This window comes from Ahaetulla prasina, chromosome 3 (assembly GCF_028640845.1).
Source record: "Ahaetulla prasina isolate Xishuangbanna chromosome 3, ASM2864084v1, whole genome shotgun sequence".
NCBI classification, from domain to species: Eukaryota; Metazoa; Chordata; class Lepidosauria; order Squamata; family Colubridae; genus Ahaetulla; species Ahaetulla prasina.
In genome coordinates this window covers 121,908,501-121,934,547 of record NC_080541.1, presented here as the reverse complement: position 1 = coordinate 121,934,547, position 26,047 = coordinate 121,908,501, and the positions used below count along the sequence as shown (strand labels likewise).

Sequence of the window (26,047 nt, the reverse complement as noted above, 5' to 3'; positions counted from 1 at the left end):
TGGCTCCCATGTAACATCACTGCTGCGTAGTCTGCACTGGCTTCCTGTGGTCTTTAGGGTACGCTTCAAGATTTTGGTTACCACCTTCAAAGCGCTCCATGGCTTAGGACCCGGGTACTTACGAGACCGCCTGCTGTTACCCTATGCCTCCCACCGACCCGTACGCTCTCACAGAGAAGGTCTCCTCAGGGTGCCGTCTGCCAAACAATGTCGGCTGGCGGCCCCCAGAAGTAGGGCCTTCTCTGTTGGAGCATCGACGCTCTGGAATGAACTTCCCCCTGGCCTACGTCAAGTGCCTGATCTTCGGACCTTCTGTCGTGAGCTAAAAACATATTTATTTATTCAAGCGGGACTGGCATAATGGTTTTAATAGTTTTAATCTTAAATTGGGGTTTTTACTGGTTTTTTTAAATTTTTTATAATTTGAAATTTAACCTTTTAATTATCAGCCTTTTGTAATTTGCTAGGTTTTAATTGTTGGTTTTAATTGTATATGTATTGTGTTTTATCTTTGGCTGTACACCGCCCTGAGTCCTTCGGGTGAAGGGCGGTATAAAAATTCAATAAATAAATAAAATAAATAAATAAATAAGCAAACAACTCAAAATCTACAAATAAACATTTCTGATATAAAAAAAAATCCAGTGACCAATAAAGCCACCCTTCTTTTCAATAACAGTCATAAGCTTTTCATTCATGGAGTCTGTCAGTTTCTAAATCTGCTGATGATCAATTTTTTGTGCAGTGACTTCGGGCTGATGTTGCGGCGGGATCTCTGCTCTCCCGTGCCGAGTTCTTCCCATTAGTGGGCTCCAAAAGGAACCAAAGCCACCCTGTAGGGGTGGCAAAGCAAATAGGGGTGTTTGTGAGGTCATGGCGAACCGCATCTCTCCTGCCTGGCCTGTGGCTTTCTTTTCCCTCTCAGCCACGATGAGGAGAAGAGGCAGCCCAAAGATGGCTGCCATGAAGCTGGGCAGCTGACTGGTGCTGGAGCAGAGTTAATGAACAGTATCTGGAACTGGGTGAGAAGATTCTTTTTACTCAAAATCTAACCCCAAAAGGAAAAATTACTAGATTGGAACGAAAAGATCAAGGGAAGAAAACAAAAACGTTTTTAAAAATAAAGGAAATTGGATTCTGAAATTGGGAAGGTGTTTCGGGAAGGCATTTTAAAATGCTGGAACTATTTACTTCAAAAGTTAACTGCTTTTATAAATCGAATTAAAATCAAATTGGATTGGAACTGGTTCGTCACACAGTAACATTGAAATTTAAGCTGAGAGCGCCACTTGCCGATGAAAGGAAATACAGCATAAAATTTACAAGCCTGGCAAGACTTTGGATATGGAATAAACAATACTTATCTGGAGGATTGTGAAGATATTTACTGAGTTATAAACATCTACTTTATTGGAGATTTAAATGTGAGAACAAGGAATGTCTAATTAAATGACCCCTGAGTGTTATGATACCTGATTGAATTTATAAAGAAGTTTTAAAGAGACTTTGAACAACTCCCTGGACTATTTAAAGGGGATTGAGGGATTAATTTTAGGTTTGAATACATGGTTCCTGGACTACTAGGTAAGAGTGGGACTTATTAAAATAAGATGAGACTCTCCATCAGGGGAAAATGAGTGGATCTTTGGAAGATACGGCATTAATGTATCAAAGCATAAAGGACATTATAATAAGGAAACAACAAGGAGATTAAGGAAATAATGCATCACATAGAGGGAAAGCTGGACAATATAATACAAGGGGCAATGAGTAAAGATTAAGACGCCCAGGAAAGGGAGGAGCCAGCAGAAAGTACAGAGAAAAAAACAGAACAGACGAACCTGCAAATAAAAGAAGAAGATAAGGAGACAATAAAAACAACAACGACTGATGAAACAAGACAAGAAGAAAATACTTTAAGAGTTTTAAAAGGAGATTTGGAGATGCAGGAAGATATTTTTGAAAAGGAGACGGGTATGGGTAGTTACTCTGAAAAGTAGACAGTGAAAGAGGGTGAGAAGGGAGGAATATTCAGATTGAATAGTCAGGATGTGGATGCAGGCAGAAACAAAGATTTAAGAGGAATATGGGATGCAAGTCAAAAAATGAGTAAGAATTAAAATACTAATGCAGGCAAGAGATGATGGTTAGAAAGGAAATGTCTTTTAATATAAGGGTGGCATGACTAAAAGCTAGAATAGAGAGAGAAATAAGAAGATGGGGAAACATACACTTTTATATAATAAAATATAATCAATAACAAAGCAGGAAAATTGGAGATTAAATGGTGTTATTAGTATGTATGTTTAAATAATATGATTGGTATTGGAATAATACTGAAACATCAAATAAGTAATGGAAAAGCAAAATTTAATATAAATATGTCTTTTAATATTAGAACTACATTAGCTTGATGAATGCAATGAATATGATTAATATTGTTTTTTATTAAAATGAAAGTGAAAAAGAATTAAAATATTAAGCTGAATAAGAGATGAGGGGTAAAAGGAAATGTCTTTTTTTAAATATAATGGTGGCATGATTAAAAATTAGAATGGAGATAGAAATAAGAGGGAGGATTATTAATATACACATTTTTATATAATCAGATAAAAGCAATAATTAGAGGGAAGATTAAGAATTGAATAATGGAATTATCATGTAAGTGTAAACAATATTGTGATTGGCATTAGAATAATATATTGAAACATTGAAAAATTAAATAATGAAGGAGTATAATTTAATACAAATATGTGTATTAACATTATATAAGTTTGAGGATGTAACAAATGTGATTAATGTTGTTATTCTTATTTGCACCAAAACGTATGCTACTCAGGTGCCATACTGTCCACGCATTGATGTGCATATGTAAAATAAAATTAAAAAACTTGGGGGAAAAACTTTTTGTGTAGCAGCAACCATAGCTCTCAGACACTATTCAGAGAGGTGTACTGTTTTCCTTCACCATAAATCTCCCATTTAAGTAGGGCCCACAAGTTCTCAATAGGGTTTAGGTCAGGTGTGGAAGGGGGCCATGTCATTATTCTTTCATCTTTAAGGCCTTTGCTGGCTAGCCATACAGTGGGGTACTTTGATGCATGCGATGGAGCATTGTCCTGCATAAAAATCATGGTCTTCTTGAAAGATGCAGACTTTCCTGTACCATCGCTTGAAGAAAGTCTCTTCTAAAAACTGGCAGTAGGTTTCGGAGTTGATTTTGAGTCATCTTCAACTTGGAAAGGCCCAACTAGTTCATCTTCAATAATACCAACCCGTACCAGAACCTCACTTCCACCTTGCTGGCGTCTGAGTCAAAGTGGAGCTCTGTGCCAGTTACTGATCCAGCCATAGGCCCATCCATCTGGTCCATCAAGATTCACTCTCATCTCATCAGTCCATAAAACCTTTGAAAAATCTGCCTTCAGATATTTTGTGGCCCAGTCTTGTGGTTTTAGCTTATGTGTTTTGTTCAGTAGTGCTTGGGTTTGGCTATTCTTACCTTGTGTTTATGAGCACTGAACACCTTGTACTTCTGGGCACTCCAGCTAGATTGCAATTCTGGAACATGACAGCACTGGAGGATAATGGATTCATAGTAGTTTCACATTTGATTCTTCTCAAATCTTTTGACAGTTAATGTGCATCTTTTTTTCTCAACACATTTATTGTGATCCTGTTGACTATTTGCAACAAAATGTTGGATGGTTCTGTAATCATACCCCAATATTTTAGCAATTTCAAGAGTACTGTATCCCTCTGAAGACTTTTTTTTACAATTTTTGGCTTTTCAGAATCATTTAATCTCTTTTTGACTCATTTTGCCTGAGGAAAAGAAGCTGCCTAATAATTACGCACACCTTGATATAGGTGTTGAGCCTTGTTCCAGGGGTTGCCATACCTGTGTTGATCTCCTTAGGCCACACCCTCCCTCATTACACAATACACATCACCTGATATGCTTTTGTCCACTAAGTACTTCATACAGCTTGGAGGTGGAAAATATGCATAAAAAGGATGATATGGTCAAGTTACTGTCTTGCCTTATAATTGTGTATATAATGTACACAGTTTTTGGCTAGTACAGAATATTATTTTCTGTTTTGCTTGGTGTTTTTCCTTATTGCCTCTACTATTGGTAAGAACCAGTTAGGGGAATGTGAGCTTCTTCACCAGTGTTTTGAATTTCTTAGAGCAGATTCTCCACAAACATGATTTTTTCATAATACAAGGTCTGAAACTCTGATCTGAAGTGGATTTTTAAGTTGTTTTCTCAATGTCACTACAGTTAGCAGTTTGTGATTCAGATATGTATATATCTGTACTTAAATATTGTACATAGAATGCCAGTGTCTTAAATGCCTCTTTGCTTACCAATTTCCTTTTTCCACCTCTTCCCCTGTTTATTGCAACTTATTGTTACAGGAGTCCCATGCTGCCCAGCTACAGATTTTGATGGAATTCCTCAAGGTTGCCAGGAGAAATAAGAGAGAGGTAACATGACTTACTTTGCTTTATTATTATTAAAAACATCTTTCCATTACTCTCTTAAATAATACAGATTGGTTTAACACTTTTTAAGAAGTGTGGGTAGTGGCAATTTATTTCAAGCACATAAACCTGAAGAATTTTAGACCATGCCAATTAGAGGTTTTGACTTTACTTCTTTTGAATTGAATTCCATGATTGTTTTGCTTTACTTTTCATACCTTTGAGGAGAAAAGTTTGTTAAAGTTATTTGTTGGAAGTTATAACAAATTCTTGAAATAAATTGTAGCTGGCCTGAACTTTGTGTAACTTTATTTCAAAGGCCTATTGCAAATAAATATGTCTGTAGATTTTGGTGATAGAGGGGTATAATGAAATAATGATTAATCAACTGGAGGACATGCAGAATTTCCCCATAATTGTCAAAATGATTTAATGTGGGAGAAGGGATATATCTTACAAAGCACAAGTTTTATCTATTTGTATAAATGCGTAAAGAGAACCCAGCCTGGAAAAACCAGTATGAATATTTGATCTTTTTCAAACTTAACAATTGAACATAACTCAAAGAAATAGCTGTACATGGATTTACAGCCCATACTGTTACAGATTCCTTTCTTATGTTTTGTATATGAAAATTACATGTGAGTATCATAGCCTTATATTTAAACAAAATCAGTTTTATTCTTAAATGCATACAGAGCATTGAAAGATTTAAAGTTATTTTTAGAATGGCCCCTAAAATTTTGCTGCTTGGAAAAAATATGTATAATCTCAAAAGATATCTCTCCAATATTGTCCCATCAAATTTAGATTTGAAAATTAGTTTTCACATTTAGAATGGAATAAACTCTTATTTTTTTTTATTTTTTTATTATTTTGATCACATTTGTATACCGCCCTATCTCCCGAGGGACTCAGGGCGGTTAACAGGCATATAAAAAGAACATATAAATACAGATTAAAACACTAATAAAAAACTTATTCTAACCAGCCTGATTACCAAAACCAATTAAAATCAATATAAAATTTAAAATTTCAAAAATTTAAAAATCTAAAAAACCTAGTCCAGTCCTGCGCACCTAAATAAGTGTGTTTTAAGCTCACGACGGAAGGTTCTAAGGTCCGAGAGTTGGCGAAGTCCTGGGGGGAGCTCGTTCCAGAGGGCGGGAGCCCCCACAGAGAAGGCCCTTCCCCTGGGCGTCGCCAGACGGCACTGCCTAGCTGACGGCACCCTGAGGAGTCCCTCTCTGTGAGAGCGCACCGGTCGGTGAGAGGTATTCGGTAGCAGAAGGCGGTCCCGTAAATAGCCCGGCCCTATGCCATGGAGCGCTTTAAAGGTGGTCACCAACACCTTGAAGCGCACCCGGAAGGCCACAGGTAGCCAGTGCAGTCTGCGCAGGATAGGTGTCACCCGGGAGCCACGAGGGGCTCCTTCTATCACCCGCGCAGCCGCATTCTGGACTAACTGCAGTCTCCGGATGCCCTTCAAGGGGAGCCCCATGTAGAGAGCATTGCAGTAATCCAGGCGAGACGTCACGAGGGCGTGAGTGACCGTGCATAGGGCATCCCGGTCCAGAAAGGGGCGCAACTGGCGTACCAGGCGAACCTGGTAAAAAGCTCTCCTGGAGACGGCCGCCAAATGATCTTCAAAGGACAGCCGTTCGTCCAGGAGGACGCCCAAGTTACGCACCCTCTCCGTCGGGGCCAATGACTCGCCCCCAACAGTCAGCCGCGGTTGCAGCTGACTGTACCGGGATGCCGGCATCCACAGCCACTCTGTCTTGGAGGGATTGAGCTTGAGCCTGTTTCTCCCCATCCAGACCCGTACGGCTTCCAGACACCGGGACAGCACTTCAATAGCTTCATTGGGGTGGCCCGGTGTGGAAAAGTACAGCTGGGTGTCATCAGCGTACAGCTGGTACCTCACACCGAAGCCACTGATGATCTCACCCAGCGGCTTCATATAGATGTTGAACAAAAGGGGCGAGAGAATCGACCCCTGCGGCACCCCACAAGTGAGGCGCCTCGGAGCCGACCTCTGCCCCCCCGTCAACACCGTCTGCGACCGATCGGAGAGATAGGAGGAGAACCACCGATAAACGGTGCCTCCCACTCCCAATCCCTCCAACCGGCGCAGCAGGATACCATGGTCGATGGTATCCTGCTGTGGTTCTAAGATAAAATGTGGATTAATCATAGTGTTCACCTTGATATTGTTACATTTATAGTTCAGTACTATAATTTGAACTGATAATATATACACTGAGGGGCAGCTTGGAATTTTTATAACAATAAACAACAAAAGTTCAAACAAGAGGCAAGCAAATAGTGCTTTTATAATTATGTAAACCTTTCCAAGCATTTGTATTGGTGATTATATTTGCTTACATTACCATTGCTTACATTTTCCTACCAACATTTCTGCAAATAGCTTTTATGCCTGCTGAATAACGTCATCTTACTATGTAAGGCAATATACATGTATAGTATTACATATCTATGAAGGATCTTACTATTTTTTATAAATAGCTAATCAGTCGCTCAATTTAACAATCATATCTAAGCAAGTATGGTAATGCATGTTGCCTGATGATACAGTGAATATGTATAATTTTGTTTGAAATTATGTTCAGTCTAGGATCCTTGGTTGTTTATTTTCCTCACAAACCACAAATATAGGCCATGTGCAGTTTCTTAGTTTGCAGTTTCTGGAATTCAGGTTCAGACATAATGTTAAAGAAATCTTATTGGCGTCTTTGGACAATAGGAGTAGTTAAGACAAAAGAAGTATGATTAGACTTGTATCCGTACTTGACTATACTTAAGAAAACTCTCATTGAAATAAATGAACTTTAAATTAGGCATGACTAAACTGTCATTAGATCTATTCTAAGTAAGAACAGTTATACCAATTACTAATATATGTTGTACAACTAATATATGTTGTAAAGTGTTACATATGGAGCAGCAAACTCTTCATATTGCTAGATGTTTTAAATGTACAGTTGTGTATTCTAAAGTACAGAGAAATTAATCCTGGATTATAAATTCTTGCCTCATGTATTATGCTTTATATTAAGTAATAATTTCCAATTCTGCTTGCCAATTCAGTCTGTCTCAATATTTGTATTTCAGAACCTGACTATTAGGCTCTGACCTGGAACTCAGTAATACAAGTTATTAGAGACCCAGATTGTTTTTAAGAAAATTAATTAAACCATAAACTATGGTTTAAATAAATTATTTTTTCACCACTTTAATCTGATATAACCGGGAATAATCTTTGTATTACTGCAAAATGCTTTAATCTATTCTTCCCTTTACCAAGCCGTTCTTTTAAGTTTCAACTTTGGGTTACATGTTAATGAATTTGACTGGATAACACACAAACACACACCAGTCTATATAGTAGTTTAACTTTAGTAGAGATAAACTTTATCTCTACTGAAAGAATTATAGGACACTACAGAGAGATGATAAAAGCAATGAAGAATTCTTCATCATAGATTTGAAAATCATATACATATTTAAATCCAAGCAGATAAAAAAGTGTGCATTTCTTTGGGATTTATGAAGTTTATAATATAACTTCATCAGATATTTAAATAAATAGTCATATATTTTTCTGCCTCTGAGTTTCAGCAGCTGATACTATGTTCTTATAAGCACAACAATAAATATTAGATTCTACTTTAAAAATAGAGAATGAAGAATCTAAATTCTTGAGAAACAATTTAAAGATATGGAGAATTAGATGAAACCTCTTCAGTGGGAATCACACTGATTTGATAATTCATCTGATCAGCAGCTAGCAGGGTGCTTTTTCTTGTTTACTAGGCAACATGCCAATTGTGAGTCATTGAAATTATATTACAGAGTTCTGACTCTGTATTTTTTCAAAGGTATTAGGGCACGTTAATACTATCATCTTTGCTAATTCTAAAGTATCAGCATACTGTATGTATTGCTAGACAAACAATTTCAGTTGAGTTCAATTAGCTTACTAAATGTCTTAAACTAAGAAATGAATATTCAGGTGTCTCAGTACCAGTTGTTGCTCCTATCAGTGACTTCCTATTACTTGAAGTATACTTGGTTTTTAAAAAAATGACTTTTAAGAAAGGCAAAATCTGTTTATTACCATTGACCATACTTGTGTGCTGCTGGTGAGGAAATATTTTTATATGTACAATAGCAATAAAAGATGATAATATGAAGTTCCTCCACACCGTCATTCAAGAAGCACTCTTTGCTGATCACTCTGCACTCCTGGTACACAAAGACAGTGATCTACAGTTGATGCTGAACAAATTCTTGGAAGCTGCTATGCTTTTCAGCCTGATTATTAGCCTGAACAAGACTGAAGTACTTCACTAGCCTATGCCAAATAACAAGCCCATAGAACCAAAATTTACTGTTGATAACACCCAGTTGACAAATGTAAACAGATTTAAATACTTGGGAAGCATCATCTTGAGTGATGGATCTTTGCACAACGGCACTGAAGTGGTTGCATACTAGAGTGCGCAATCAACAAATTCTACAGAGCTGAGCTGTGGTTATGCCTTCCCTTCTATATGGATGTAAGTCCTGGACTCTGTACTGAAGGCATAGCAAATAACAAGAGAAATTTTGGACGCATGCGCTCCACTCCTTGGTATTCATTCACAAAATCATGTATCCAACTTGGAGAGTCTTGGATTGTGCAGAGTCCACCAGCATTGAACCCTGGTTATCAGAGCTCAGATTAGGGATGAGGGAAGGGATGTATCTCATCAGTTGCTCTACAGTACATTGGAGTCTGGGAGGAGACCTTGAGGTCGACCATACAAGCGCTACAAAGACTCTGTGAAAGAAATCCTATGCGATTCTGATATCAAGCCAAAGGAACTAGAAACTGCAGTTGCTGACAGAACCTGCTGGTAAGCCCTATGCTGTGGAGCCTAATAGAAAACCATGAGCTGTGTCATAAAGTAACACCCATAGTTACTGCGACAATGAAATTCCACTGCTGTGTGCTAGATTCTGTGCTTCCAGAGTGAACTGCAGAACCATGTCCACAGATGAACTGCAACAACAATATGTCTTCTTTAAATCCGAAGGACTGCCATATTACTTGTGTTTTTTTTAATGGCTGTTAAGCAAATTTTATTTATTAATATTAAGGATTAAGGAACATAATTTTTGATAATATTTCTTCATTTCGATACTGCTATCAGGCTACTGGTAGAATGCATACCTAAAATTATATTAGTGCATTTTGTTCTTTTACCATTTATTGTGCCCACAACCTCTTTTTTGTCACAAGTAATTTATGATAGTCCTGCCAGTATAACTTATATTTTTAAAATCTTTCTTTTAATCTACAGCAGTTAGAGCAAATCCAGAAGGAGCTGAGTGTTTTGGAAGAAGATATTAAACGAGTAGAGGTAAAGCTCTTCACAATCATTGCAACAAGCAGGTTTTTATTTTAATGTGTATCAAACTGATTGCATCATGTTTGAAGGCAAGTATAAAGGTGGAGAATTAACTTTTTATGAGTTTACCATACATCCACAAATAATGCTGTCAATTATAAAGCTTTATCTCCAGAGTTAAGTAATTGCAATTTGGGTGCTTGACATCTGGCTCATATTTATGATTGTGGCAGCATCTTGCAGTCACATCATTATAATTTGCAACCTTTCCAGCTGGCTTACGACAAGCAAAGTCAATTGGAGAAACTTAACAACCATGTGATTCACTTAGCAACCATATGATTCACTTAACTACTGCAGCAAAAACAGTTGTAAAATCAAATCTGGCATGTTATGATTTGCTTAAAACTGCATTACTTAGCAACTGAAATTCCAGTCCCAACTGTGGTCATGTGTTAAGGAATAGTTCTAAACTTATGACCATAATTGGGACTTGAACGTCTGTTGTTAAGTGATACACTGGCTAAATAAGTCATGTCATATTTGATTACTGTTGTTATTAAATGAATCATGGTCGTTAAGTGAATCATCTCATTAAACAAATCCAACTGTCCCCACTGACCTAGCTTGTTGGAAGGCCTCTGGGAAGATTGCAAATGGCAATCAAATGACCCTGAGACACTGCAGTTGTAAATACATGCTAGATGGAATTTTGATTATATGACTGGGGATGCTGCGATGGTTGTAAAATGAATGCATTAAATCAGGGCTGTCAAACTCACAGCTTGGATGCGTAACGGACTGGCCATGCCCACATCCAGTTTAGCGAAGGGGGAAAAAGTCCCAATACGTCATGTGACACTGCCATGATGACACGAGTCTGACATCCCTGCATTAAATAATCATTAGTTGAGGACAATTTGTAGTTCTAGTGGATTATCTGAAAGCTTTAAAAATGATAGCATAAATGCCTTTTGTAAAGTTATGACTTATGGCTGGTTGAATTTATGGCAGACCCACCTTTGGACTACTTACAGTCCAGATGCAAAGTTCCAATGGTTTCCCCCACCTCTGCAGCCACATGACTAAACTTCATGAGCTTAGCAAAATGGCTGCATTTATGTCCATTTTCAGTGTATCACAGTTGTGTGACCATGTTTTACAATGTTTCTGCTGAAGACTGGCACTTTCAGGTTTTGACAAAACATAGCAAGCCATTGGTTCATTTAGCAACCATCACAAAAAGGTTCGTAAGCTCAGGTTGATCACATGACTGACCAGTATTACAACTGTCACAACTTAGGACTGTGATGGGAAGGCTCCATTACAGTTGTAAGTTGAGGAGTACCTTTATGCAACCACAGTCTTCTCTATGCACCCACAATGGTATGATATTCTATCAACATTACATGACCCCATATGATTGAAACATCAAAAAGTCATAAGGTCTTAGTTGTAAAGACCTTTGTGATCGGTCTTGCACACGTGGTATGGATATCTACATACAAAACACAGTCATATAAAATTACATCACAAAAAAGTTACAATTATAGGCACACATTAAAGAGGCATGTAAATTAACTGAGGAACACTTTTTTCCTGTGAGAGAGATGTAATTTATCTAATTAAGCTTTCCTAAGTTTGTGTAGTATTTTACCTTCTCTGGAAAAAATGATGAAAATAAGAGCACTAATTCTAATTCAGGTTTTATTCAGAAATTCTTGTTTGATGACAATAGCAGAATGAGCTCTTCCATCTATAGTCTTCCATTGGGCTGAAATCTGGACTTGTATATTGGATAGTTTTAGAACAGGCTGTCTCATGGCCCACGGGCCGGATGCGTCATGGCTAGCTATGCCCACCCCCATTTTAGCAAAGGGGGAAAAAGCTGCTATACATCACATGACAACATGGCGTCGTGAGTTTGACACCCCTGTTTTAGAGTTATTTGAAAGATATACTGAGATGAACAGCAAATAAGAGAAAATAGTGTCATTGGTGTGAATTCAGTTTGTGACTCTTCCAGTGTAAGAGTGCTAAGTGTTCATTCAGTTAGGCCTAACCCTAACCCTATAAATTTCAGCAAACTAAGCAAACCTATTTATTTTCTGATAACATTTAAGTATAATTTTTGCATTAACATTAATTATAAATATATTCAAGGATTAACATTTCTGCATTTGAAATGGTACTGTCCAACTTGGTTATTTTATTGGTTTTAAACAACTCAGGTGGGAGTTTTTCTGGCCTCCTTTTCAGTAAATTCTGAAGGAAGCACAGTAATTTTCAACATTGCTTTGTTAAATATAAAAGGAGAAAATAGCTAAATATCTATGGAGATTCTCAGTTATCCAGGTCACAGTTGTCCCAAAGGTGCTTGGAGGTTTATCTGTGTTCTCAGGGTCACAGACAGCATAGACTCATCCCCAACAACCTGCGCCTCTGTTCAACAGTGAAGGAACATCTGGCAGAAAACATCCTGTACCCAAGAAGGCTCCACACCCATTTGTACTACTCAGGTAACTCTGAGGACACAGATAAACCTCTAAGTGGCCTCAGTGACTCTAAAAGAATGCAATGGCCAGCTGCCTGCAAGGAATATAAATCCTTCCATTCCACACCATCCTGTCAGAGCTGAAGAAGTTTCTTGGATGAGTAGCGTAATATCTTCAGAGAAAAACAAAGTCCAGTTGCGTCTTGAAAAAGCACCTTTGGGAAAAAATAACTGCAATAAAAATGAGTATAATGCTTTGATTTTAGAGACATCATGCAGAGACATCTGGAAAAAAGCTTTAAAGCTGGTAAGGGTAGAAGGAAAAAGAATAGCCAGGTGGAGTGCTTAAATTGTTGTGGTGAGTGGTACACCATTAGAAGACTTGAAAGGCCAGTTATCATGGAGAAAATCTATATGTGTGGTCACTGGGGTAAAAATAACTTGATGACAAGTAATAAATACTTCAATAAAAATTTAAAATTAATGAAAGGATATAAATATCAAATTGTTTATTGTGGTGTGGCTCTATATTTATTCTAGGAAATGAGTGGCTTGTATTCACCAGTCAGTGAAGATAGCACTGTGCCCCAGTTTGAAGCGCCATCTCCTTCACACAGGTAACTAAATTTCAGTTGAATTAAATGTACATACATTTTTCAAATGATTTAAAAAATGAATGCCTGCACCTCTCTGCTGTTTATTAAAACAGGCATGCAAACCTGAAAAAAGATCCTCTTGCTTTACATGTTCTTTTAATGATTTATGAGGATCCCTGACAAATGGTCGGCTGTAATGGTGAAAAGTGGTATGCTTGTGCTCAGTCCAAGTCTAAAGTAATATTTCAAACCATTTTTGAAGTTTGTACAGAATCCATAAAAAATACAGTGAAAACCACTTTACATCTTTTTCCCATCTTTCCATCCTTGTACTCCACATTAACCTGTCTTAAAGAATAGTTTATGTAGAAGCAAACATTGATAGAAATTACTTAATACAAAGGTAATAAATCTATAACACTGTAGATGTTTTAAATCTATAAAGTCTGGGATGTTTCACCATAGGCTATTCTATATGCAAAAGCTACAAGGCAGGAAATTTTGCATGAGTGAGTACTTTAATGTCATCTTTAATTTGTTTTCTTCAAAAATTAGATCACTCAGTTAAAAGGTGGGACCGGAAGTTGGTAAACGGGCTGTTTCCAGCCTCCAAAGGGCCTCCAGGGAGGTGGGGAAGGCTGTTTTCGTCCTCCCCAGGCTTCTAGAGAGGCTCTGTTGCCTGAGGAGAGCAAAAAATGGGCCTGCCGGGCCCACCATGCCATCACATGCCAAAAATGGGGGAGAGCACGGGTGGTTGCGTGCGCGGGGGCGGCTCGCATATAATTATGGGTGTGGGCACGCGCGCAACCTCCCCGCCCTGTGCTCCCCCCACTTTTGGCATGCGATGGCAAAAAAGTTAGCCATCACTGCCCTATAAGTATAAAAATAAAATAGAAAAAAAAATAAGTGGCAGATATGCCCACCTCTCCTGCAACAATTTTACTAGTTTTAATTAGTAGGACTATACAACAAGATCAGGAAAACTTAATTATTGTTATTATTATTATTATTATTATTATTTATTATATTTGTATACCGCCCATCTCCCGAAGGACTCAGGGCGGTTCACAGACAAAAAAACAACAGAAAACTTATAATAGATAAAAAACAGCTAAAGAATAGATAGTTGAATTCAATTGATGCTCTAACTTTTGAATACAAATTTAAAACCTCATTTAAACCCCTTTTTTAAAAATCCCAATTTAAAAAACTACATTCAGGCTAGTCCTGCTCTTCGAAACAGCAACGTCTTCAGCTCGCGGCGGAAGGACTTGAGATCGGGGAGTTGACGAAGCCCCAGAGGGAGCTCGTTCCAGAGGGTAGGGGCCCCCACAGAGAAAGCCCTCCCCCTAGAGGTCGCCAGCCGACATTGTTTAACTGACGGTATCCGGAGGAGTCCCTCTCTGTGAGAGCGCACTGGTCGGTGAGAGGCTAATGGTGGCAGTAGGCGGTCCCGTAAATATCCCGGCCCTCGGCCATGGAGCGTTTTAAAGGTGATGACAAGTACCTTAAAGTGAACCCGGAAGACCACTGGGAGCCAGTGCAGGTTACGCAGGAGGGGTGTTACATGGGAGCCAAAAGGTGCTCCCTCTATCACCCGCGCAGCCGCATTCTGGACCAGTTGGAGTCTCCGGGCACACTTCAAGGGGAGCCCCATGTAGAGAGCATTACAGTAGTCCAGGCGGGATGTAACAAGGAATGGATGAGTTATGAATGGATCACTAATAAATTAGGGCTTTGTAATAATACTGTCTCAGTGTTCTGACCCAGCCTTAGCAAGTAATGATAAGGTGCTTACTTGTGATTAAAACAAAACCCTTTTCAAATAGGGTAGGAACACCTTTTATTCACGTGGATAAACAAAAATGTAATTAGTCCCAAAAGATCTGGCCAAGAAATCCGAATTGCTTGCTGTATCCTAAAAGCGAATGGGTTGCCTCTGCCTCTGTCAACTGGTCACTCCCAAACCCCTACTATTTATTTCCCAGCCAGGGAGGGGCTGGCTAGCGTCCATATCTGCTTTTCCTTGACAGCCGGCTTATTGCTTTCCTTTGCTCTCCTCTCTTTTCCTCTCTGTGCATACATGTACCTGGGATGGGCCCCATCTGTTCCTCCCCCTCACTTAGCTCAGGCCCTGAAGACAGCTGCCTCTCCATCTGGGGGAGGACATAAGGCCCTGGTTCTGCCTCTGATGCTGTTTCCTTATCAGAGCCTCTGAAGCTGGCCCAGGCTCTCCCTCCACCTCCTTCTCGTCTGACTCTGCAGTTAGCTCTGCTGGCAGCTGATGAGACACAACAGTCAGCCATTTTCCAGGCCTACCTTTGTTGGAGTATTGTTTTTAATGTTTATTAAATACATTGTTTAAAAAGATAACTGTTTTTACCTACACTGAGAAAGTGATAATATTATGAGTTATAAGGTAATATTTGCAAATGGATTGATAGTGAGTAGCAGGGAGTAAGATGAACAGAACCTCCACTAGCAAAAAGACTCCATTCACTTCAGCAGCCAAATTTTGCCTCTACAAAATTACAGGTGGTTGTATTGTTCACAGTCATATTTAATAGTAACTTGATTATCTACCCTAATACCTCAGTATAGAATTGCTGTACAGGTACTCCTTGATTTGCAACCATTCATTTAGTTTACTGTTCAAAGTTACAGTGGCACCGGAAAAAGCGACTTATGACGGGGTTTCACACCTACAGCCATTGCAGCGTCCCCATGATCACGTGATCAAAATACGCACGCTTGACAACTATCGTGTTTACGACAGTTGCATTGTCCTAATGTCATGTGATCAGCATTTGTAACTTTCCCAGCCAGCTTCTGATAAGCAAAGTCATTGGAAGAAGCCAGATTCACTTAATGACCACATGATTCATTTAACAACTGCAGTGATTTTCTTGACAACTCTGGCAAAAAACTCACCTAACAACTGCCTTGCTTAGCAACAGAAATTTTGCACTCAGTTATGGTTGTAAGTTAAGGATGACCTATTATTCCAATCTCATCTCCAAAAAGACTAGCAATAGCAATAGCACTTAGACTTTTATACCCCTTCACAGTGCTTTCCAGCCCTCTCTTACAGAATCAGCATATTGCCCCCAACAATTTGGGTTCTCATTTTACCCACCTTGGAAGGCTGGAAGGCTGAGTCAACCTTGAGCCTGGTGGGATTTGAACTGCCAAATTGCAGGCATCCGGCAGTCAGCAGGAGTAGCCTGTAGTACTGCACTCTAACCATTACATCATTGCAGCTCACTAGGAAATTTTCCTCTTTAGAACTTCCAATAAAACTTTTTTTCTTAGTCATATTATTAAATAAATTAAAACTCAATTTTTTTATTGTTATTAACTGTTCATGTATATTCTGTTTTTTGTTTTTTTTTACAGTAGCATTATTGATTCTACAGAATATAGCCAACCTGGATTTAGTGGCAGTTCCCAGGTATGAGAATAATCTTCATATATGCAGATATGCTGATAAATATTGCAGATACCTTTTTGAATCTGGAATGTTCAGAATATTTTCAGTGAAAGATTTGTTCTATTTTTCAGTGATTAAATCAAAGCAGCTAAACTCTTCCAATATATACATGCTTAATTATTTGTAGACTTTTTTTTCTGTTGCTCTATGATGCAAATAATCCCTGATGGATATGTATTAGCTTCTGTCTTTTCATTGTTCATATCTTGACCAGTCAGTCTCATTTTCATTCTTGAAGAAGTTGTTTCTGCATGCCCTAAGGCCGTGATGGTGAACCTATGGCATGCATGCCACAGGTGGCAGGCTTAGCCATTTCAGCTGTTTCCTGCCTCCAGAGGGCCTCTGAGTGGTGGTGGGGAAGGCCCGTTTTTCTTTCACACCTGGCTCCAGAGCCTCTCTAGGATTCTGGGGAAGGCAAAAATGGTGTTCCTCACCCACCCACCCCCCGGAGGTCCTCCGGAGTCCGAAAACGGCCCATTTCTGGCACCTGGAGGACCTTGGGAGGGGGAGGCCATTTTGCCCTCCCCAGACTTCTAAGAGGCCCTGGAGGCTGGGGACAGCAAAAAACGGGCCTTCCCGTCCCACCGGAAGTTGGCAAACGGGCCATTTTCAGCCTCCGGAGGACCTCAGGGGCAGGGGGGAGAGGCTGTTTTTGCCCTCCCCAGACTCCTAGAGCCAGGTGAGAGAGAGAAACTAGCCTACCAGGCCATCTTGTGTCAGCAGCAGGGGGGGTATCACATGTGACTCCCCCCCCCCCCCTCTGGCAGGTGATGGCAAAAAGGTTAGCCATCACTGCCCTAAGGGTAACTGTTATCATCTTCCTGAACTCCCACCCCCATGCCATGTTTTTTAAGTCAGCATTGAAAATGGAGCAAAAAAACCTCATCTGAATTATTGTTATATGGGAGGAGTTCCTCAATTTGTTTGAATTTACTGTTTAAAAAGTTTCATTGAGATAAAAACGTAATTTACTCTCAGGAAAACTAGGAGCTTTTTGATATTAGTCTGTGAAGTAAAGACCATTCTACACTATTGAGGGTTTTGTATCAATAACATAACCTAAAACTTGCTTTTCTACAGTATTTGACCTCAAAATAAATTTGAGAGTAAAAAATACCCAGTTTTGTCAACAGCTATATAGGTAGGAGTGCATAAACAGCAAGTATATGTACATGATTCAGTTTTCTGGTATTTAAAATATTGACTGACACCCTGCAACCACCCCTCCTTCACTTGTTTCCTAAATTTGGTCCATTTGTTCCAAATACCTGAAATTTCTTTGTTAAAGAGCTGTGGTGGTGCAGTGGTTAGAATGCATTATTGCAGGCTAACTCTGCTCACAGCCAGGAGTTCAATCCTGACCGGCTCAAAGTTGACTCAGCCTTCCATCCTTCTGAGATCAGTAAAATGAGGACCCAGATTGTTGGGGGCAATATGCTGACTCTGTAAACTGCTTAGAGAGAGCTGTAAAAGCACTGTGAAGCAGTATATAAGTATAAATTCTATTGCTTTGCAAAACTTTTCAGATAATCTCCCATCAACAATAGAACCAACATGATACTTCTTTCTGGAAAGGGCTGCCAGCCTCTCAGATTGTCTTTGGTTTGCTTATAAAGAAACATATTTATTTACTCATTAAATTTGATTTACAAGTCTGTCCATTTCACCAAGGAATCCGGTGTTTTTCTATCTTTGGTTTTGAATAGGGTTCTGGCATTGCCTAGTTCAGACTTATCTAAGGGTCCTTCTGGAATCACTGCTTGAAGGGCAATGGCAGCTCTGGCCAGGGGTGTCCCCATTACTGGATCAGGAGATTTGCTAATCAGTTGCAACTTATTCCTCTCCCAATTGGCCTTTTGCAATATGGTATACCTATGGCTGTCTTTGAAAACCATCCAGAGGCTTCCTTTGGGCAAAATGCAATGGTTTAGGTAGTTTATAGGTGCTATTTGTTATGCCCATGTGGCACTACAACTCTGCAGAGTTGTGCCTTAACTCCCAATAGACTCCCTGGTGTTATGAATGGACCACTAATTAAGGGCCCAGTTACCTTCTTTAAAGCTCTACATGGCATAGAAACGGGTGACTTGTGTAACTGCCGTCTTCCAAGAACATCCACCTGCTCCACGCAATCGTAGGAGGAGCTCTCTTTTAAAGATAGACAACTTGTGTCTGAATGCATGCCTTCTTGGTGGCTCCTCCAGTTCTTTGAAATACGTTCCCACAATATATTCAACTCTGCTTGCCTTTAGAAAAGTTGTTAAGATTGGCCTTTTCCCCAGGTCCAGTTTAGTGGAGAACCCTCTTGGTTATCACATTTGGTCACCCATTTTATATTTTATGTACTGAGTTGTATGGGAGTATTTCCCCTGACAACAGACTGTAAATCTTTGGAACAAGATACATGGGTGGTGCTAATGTTTATTTTCTTAACCTGCCAGAAGATCTAGGTTCAGCATTTTTTTTAGTTTGTAGTGTCCAAACCATATTGGTGTGAGAATAACTTAAGAGAGAGTACCGTTAGTACTGTGACATTTGATTTTGTTATTGTTTTTTGAAACTTAGTTATATATATAACTGTAAATTTGGTGAACTTCTCCCTTCACCTGTACATTACATAACTTTAAAAAATGAGATAAATATCTATTTGAAATACCTTAAATACAAATTTTAAAATGACGAGTATATTCAAAATAGTTGGACTGAGTTTGATTTATGAACATAATTTTTATTTTTCCTTCATTCAGACTAAGAAACAGCCATGGTATAATAGTACTTTAGCTTCAAGGAGGAAGAGACTTACAGCTCATTTTGAAGATTTGGAACAATGCTACTTTTCTACCAGGATGACTCGTCTATCAGGTAGAATGCCTATTAGCTTCTGAATAAAGTGGTTTATCATGCCTCCCAATATCATCCTTTTGTTCTGCATCATAATTTGCTATGGTTGGGACAGGACAAGACAGGACAGGACAGGACAGGACAGGATAATAGACATCTGCAGCCATAATATTATTATATGATTCATCCTTTTCCTATATTCCTAATATTGTTTACTTCAAAATGATGTTTCTTATCTCTAAGCGACACATCCTGGTGAGAGAGAAGTTCCCTGAGGATGGGTTCCAGCACAAGTCCGAAAGCTCAGAAGACTAAACCTCTGGTCCCGGTGATAGACCCAGATTGGATCCTGAACTATGTTGCTTTTTTTCTTGCTGTTTGCTTTCTATTTTTTTCTGTATATATCTCAGGGTTTTATTTTTCTTGAATGTTGGAGTGCTTGTTCATAGGTGTTACAGGTAGTACTCGACTTACAGTCATAATTGAACTCAAAATTTCTGTTGTTAAGTGAATTTTACCCCATTTTATGACCTTTCTTGCCACATCTGTTAAGTGAATTACTACATTTGATGAGTTAATAACCTGATTATTAAATGAATAGGGCTTCCCCATTGACTTTGCTTGTCAGAAGCTGCAAAGTTCATAACTGTGAAAAATGGTCAGGTCACTTTTTTCATTGCTGTTGTAACTTTGAAGAGTCACTAAATGTACTGTTGTAAGTCGAGGACTACCTATATATGTATTATCCTGGAGACCAATGTCACATCTCAGTCCCCTTCCATATGGTTAGATTTCCACTACAGTGTAATTCAATTCTTCTGTAGCTCACATCATGGGACATTCCTCCTCAAACCACTGGACCAGGGGTCCTCAACCTTTTGGACTTCAAGGAGCACCAAGTTCATAATTTTAAATCCTGCAGACCACTAATACGAATCCAGCGCGCCGCTTGCTGAACCGCCTGGACATCCAGTGATGGGATGGGGTCCTTCAGGCACTCTCCATCCTCTCTTTCCCTCCATCTCTCTCTCTCTCTCTCCCATTCTTTCTCATTCTTTCTCTCTCCGCCCTCTCCTTTCTCTCCCATTCTTTTTCTTTCATTGTCTCTCATTTTGTCTCTCTCTCTCTCATTCTCTCTTTCATTCTGTCTCTCCTTCTCTCTCCTTCTCTCACTCTCTCTGTTTCTTTCTCTCTCCTTTCATTCTGTCTCTTTCTTTCATTTTCTGTCTCTTTCTCATTCTCTCATTCTGATTCTCTCTCACACTCTTTCTCTGTCTCATTCTCTCTTTCATTCTGTCTCTCTCTTTCATTCTCTCTTTCGTTCTCTCTCCCACCTCTCTTTCTCTCTCTCCCTGACTCTTTCTCTCTGTCCCATCTCTCTTCTCCCTTTCTCTCTCTTATCTCTGTCCCCTTTGTTTCTCTCTCTCTGTCTCTCTCTTTCATTCTCTTTCTCATTCTCTCTCTCTTTCTCTCATTCTCTTTCTCTCTGTCATCTCATGACCCAGCCAGTGTCTTGAGGCTAAGAGGAAGTCAAGCATCTCCCTGAAAGACCTAAGTATGCACTGCACCAACAAGGGCCGGAAGAAACGGCTGTGAGATCCAGCAAGAGATGAAGCTTCACTCCCACTCTGGAATATGGAGCAAATCTCCATTCCCCCCTCCCCTCCCCTTGCCAGGCAAAGAGTAAGTGTGAAGGGAGGGTGAGGGGCGGGGACAACCACTGGTGGGTTCAGCAGGATGCTACAGCAGGGGGAAGAAACAGCCCGGCGTTGCCGCCACCTGTTGCTTCAGCCCACCTGCACTGCCACCCCCCCTTGCACCATTACCTCATTCCGGCCGGCAAGGGCTGCACTGCAAAATTGCAAGTTACACGAACATCCCTCAATGGCGGAGATTTACATCCCCACCAGGAGCTGTCTGGCCAGTCCCATATTCCAGAGCTCTAGTCACAGGACTGGCCATTGATCGTCCCGGAACAGCTCCTCCACCTGGGTGTGCCGTGGACCACCAACATTTTCTTGCGGACCACCAGTTGCTGACCACTGCACTGGACAGACTACCTGTTTTTCTCAATATCCAGGAGACATTTTTCATGACCCATCTTTGTCTCTCCCTAGATCTATCATGTACAAAATAACAAGAGTTTTACACTGATTACATCCCAGCTTTGTAATAAGAAAGTGCCTTTTTAAAATATCAATTATAATATAATTTATAACATCCATTGGGATTTCTGTTCATATTATATAAATGGGTATGGAGTTATATTGCAGCAAGTTTGACGGGATGCTTTTCTCATGTCTTAAATAGTTGAAAAGTTATTTTCCCTCTCAAACTCTATTTGCTAGTTTTACTAAGATTTAGAATTAGGCAAACTAATAGAAGACTACTTTTACATTGTATGTATTTTCCACAGAAGTACTTGGTTATGCCCAAATCATGCTTGTGGGGGATGACATCTGTGTGTACCTACTATATCATCTGATAGGCGTCAGGCTGGGAAAGGATGATGAAAGATTGTATATGACTTTCAGGTATTCTGCTTAAATTCTGTATTTGCTGTGTACTGCAGAACATATTTTCAGATCTTAATGGACTACATATGTAACCATTCCTATGCTAGCCCCACAGATTAGAAAAAAAAATAGTATTTAATTGATCTGTAAATGTATAGTGGCAGTTACTGAAACTATGTTTACTATTTTTCCCTTCTTGTAAACTTTTAAACTGCATTCTTTCCTCCTTGCTTTTCTCATCTAGATGATAGTAGAACCTCAAACCAGCTGGATGAATTTCAAGAGTGCCTGTCTAAGTTTACTCGCTACAATTCTGTTCGACCTTTGGCAACACTATCTTATGCAAGTGATCTCTACAATGGATCAAGCATAGTCTCAAGGTAATAAATACCTAGTTGAGTGCTATAAATCCTGAGAATTTATAATATGACAAAACTCTTCATTTATTTGCAGACAGTTTTAATAAGAGGACTTTGTGAAGTTAGATGTTGTTTATATTATCTTAATATTTGCTTTTTAAAGCTTATTTTCATTCTTTACAATTAGCATAAGTCACTACACTAGTTTTGAAATAATTAAGAGATGAAATAATCCATCCATCATTTCTGATCTGTTGTTACAATAGTAATAATAAGTTGAATACTTTTTTTTTTTTTTACATTTATATCCCGCCCTTCTCCGAAGACTCAGGGCGGCTTACAGTGTATAAGGCAATAGTCTCATTCTATTTGTATATTTACAAAGTCAACTTATTGCCCCCCCAACAATCTGGGTCCTCATTTTACCTACCTTATAAAGGATGGAAGGCTGAGTCAACCTTGGGCCGGGCTTGAACCTGCAGTAATTGCAGGCTACTGTGTTCTAATAACAGTTCTAATAAACTAATAACAGTTTCATATCCATATTTATATAAATATATTTAACTTATTTATTACATTTAGTCTACATAAAATGGGGAGAGTCTCACAAATGCCAGTAGGAAATCATCTATTTTATAGAAGTACAACATAATATATTGAAGTCCAATACTTTCATTTCTAAAATCAGAATGGGAGAAGAGCCAGTAAAAATATTTTATTATATTGAAGCCCAGAGTGTTTTGGATAATTCTTTTATCAAAAACAGTGTGCTTACCAGCTAAAACATAGGCAAAAGAATTTTCTTCTCAGGCAAGTAAATATAGTAGTAGTAATTTACCAAACCACAAGGTGGCAACCTTAGTTTACTTTATAGGTAATGTTGGTACTAACAAGATCTGTAACTGTTCCATAAAGTAATTCATTGGCAAGATCTGTATTCCATCTATATTCACCAAAGGAACATATGAAGTATTTTCTTTATTTCTAAATGAGTGAAATTTTTCAGAACTTATGAGCCAATATTAACATTTCAAAAAGTAGAACAGCTTTTAATTTAATTTGTGTGTGTGTATTACATAGTGTTAGGATTGTGTTAGCAAACTGACCAGCAAACTTGATAAGCTAATTGTTATTTTCTCAAAATTGTGGAAAAACAGATACATCCTACATTTTACTTTTTAAAAATGTCAATACTTTCTGTCCTGTTGTTCTCAAATGTTGCCAAGTCCTTTATTTAAAAAAGTACTCTCAGTTGGAAGCACCAGACAGACAGAAACACATTTTACTACTCCAGAAATTGAGAGAATCATGTTATATGTGTGATATAACTTAAGATGAAGTCAGCTTGCAGCCTAAATTTAGTATCGCAAACGTGGCTGAATATATAGATTTCAAACGTAGACTTGTAAGAATTAAATGTGCAAACCCCTATACTTGTATGTTCGGTTTTGTGCTCTTGATATTTACATTGTTAAAGTTTTCCCTTTCAGTTATGAAGGATTCTAGATTTCTAATTAAAATTTAAAAAACAAAAATCAATTTAAATTGCCATTTTTATATATGTGTGTTGGTTTTTTATTATTATTATTATTATTATTATTATTATTATTATTATTATTATTATTATTATTATTATTATTATTATTATTATTATTTATTAGATTTCTATACCGCCCTTCTCCCGAAGGACTCAGGGCGGTGTACAGCCAAAATAAAAACAAACAATACAATATACAATTAAAACAAGAATTAAAAAACTTATTACACAATTGGCCTAAAAGTTTAAAAACGTTTAAAATTCTAAAAACCCATTAAAATTCATAATATAAATTTAAAAACCAACAAAATTTAAGCCCGCCCCACGTGAATAAATAAATGTGTTTTCAGTTCGCGGCGGAAGGTCCGAAGGTCACATATTTGGCGCAAACCAGGGGGAAGTTCATTCCAGAGGGTAGGAGCCCCCACAGAGAAGGATCTTCCCCTGGGGGCCGCCAGCCGACATTGTTTGGCGGACGACACCCTGAGAAGTCCCTCTCTGTGTGAGCGTACGGGTCGGTGGGAGGCATGAGGTAACAGTAAGCGGTCCCGTAAGTACCCAGGCCCTAAGCCATGGAGCGCTTTAAAGGTAGTAACCAGAACCTTGAAGTGCACCCGAAAGACCACAGGCAGCCAGTGCAGTCTGCGCAGGAGTGGTGTTATATGGGAGCTACGTGGAGCTCCCTCTATCACCCGCGCAGCTGCATTCTGGACTAGCTGAAGCCTCCGGGTGCACCTCAAGGGGAGCCCCATGTAGAGAGCATTACAATAATGCCTTTTTCCAGCTTTTCCCATCCTCCTTTTTTCCTTTTAAAAAGGAAATAGTTACGTATTAGTCTAGTAACCAAGAAGGCAGCAGCATTTTTATGTGATTGGATTCGCAGTTAATGAAACCAGTCCTAAAGAAGAGTGCATTTGCTTTTTTCTGAAGGTTCTTGTTCAATCATTTTTTGAGTGGCTCAGTAATCACTCCATAACAGATTATCCCTTAGCAGGAATATATAAGTTTGTTTAGTCATTATAGAGAAAAATCTTTCAAAGATTTTCAGTTTCAGTAGTGTGATGGCACCCTTTGACCTATCTGCACTAGTAGACTCAAGATGCAATTAGGAGGAATGCTTACATCATTTGGGAATCCAATTCCCAGGAACAACTTGATGGCATCAAGATGATCACCTTGACTTCCATCATATGATAGATTAATTTAAATAGTTTTAAAAACTCATATTGCAGATTCCTTGATTTTTCCCGTGGGACTTCAGTAAAGTTTCATCAACAGATATGGCAGCCTCATGTCGTAATTGTATATACCATCCTCTCAGATACATGGTATGATGTATTCCTTGATCCCATTATCTATCACAGTGGTCCCCAAACTTTGCGGCTTGGCGGCCTGGCTGGGTGGGAAAGGGGAACTGGGCCATGGTTCAACTCACGCAAGAGAGAAGAGAAGCCCGAGAAGCCTTTGGGGTGTGGTTTGACCCTCTTTCAGGCTTCTCCACACCAAAAGTTTTTGCAAAGGGACAGAAGGCCTGAAGCAGGTCAAGATCGCTTCTTCAAAGCCTTTCATCCGTTTACAAAAGCTTTTGGCGCGGAGAAGAGAAGCCTTTGGAGGTGCAGTCTCATGCTCCTTCAGACTCACCAAGGTTGCCTGATGCTCTAGAAATGGATCCGATGTCCTGCGCAGCAGCTTTTGTGAGTCAGCGAAGCTGAGCAGGGGATGCTCATCCCTCTCAGCCTCTACTCCCACCACTCTGCTTTTGGAGCATCGGGAACAGGTGGCTTGGCAGCCCAGCTGGGAGTGGAAGAGAGGGAAACGGGGCTGCATGAGTGGAGACTGACGTGTGTGTGCAGCTCCACTCATGCAACAAAGAAGCTTTTGGGCCACAGCTCGCGCAAGTGGAGCTGCACACACTGGCCCGCTTCTTGCACGGCCCGGTTCCAAATAGGTCACCTCCCGGTAATGGGCTGTGGCCTGGGAGTTGAGGATCCCTGATCTATCACATACAAATTTTCTCATTCTTCTTGTATTCATGTAGCTTTAACCATTGTGTCTTATTCCATATCATCAAGGAATTGAAGCAGACATCTTTCTACAAGCTCACCATGGTATATGTGACTTGCAGCATCATTTCATTTTTGAATGGCTGAAATACTTTAATATACTGGGAAAGAAACCATTTGATCTCTGTTCATTTGTTTTACCTCTAAACTAGGTAGATAGAGTTATAGTGGTGCTTAAAGTTTGCGAACTCTTGAACTTTCAGTATTTCTGCATAAATAAGACCTGAATGTTGTCTGTTCTCC

General features: G+C 39.2%; 1 protein-coding gene across 3 annotated transcripts in view; it reads left to right on the top strand.

Annotated features, from left to right (window-relative positions):
- COP1 (COP1 E3 ubiquitin ligase) overlaps positions 1-26,047 on the top strand; it is a 135,493-nt gene that overhangs the window by 15,618 nt on the left and 93,828 nt on the right. For all 3 annotated transcript variants that reach the window (XM_058179173.1, XM_058179174.1, XM_058179175.1), the window contains 6 exons: positions 4,426-4,494; positions 9,861-9,920; positions 12,943-13,019; positions 16,395-16,449; positions 19,236-19,350; positions 22,090-22,225. In XM_058179173.1, the coding sequence (XP_058035156.1) occupies positions 4,426-4,494; positions 9,861-9,920; positions 12,943-13,019; positions 16,395-16,449; positions 19,236-19,350; positions 22,090-22,225 (512 nt within the window). The remainder of the gene's footprint in view (positions 1-4,425; positions 4,495-9,860; positions 9,921-12,942; positions 13,020-16,394; positions 16,450-19,235; positions 19,351-22,089; positions 22,226-26,047) is intronic.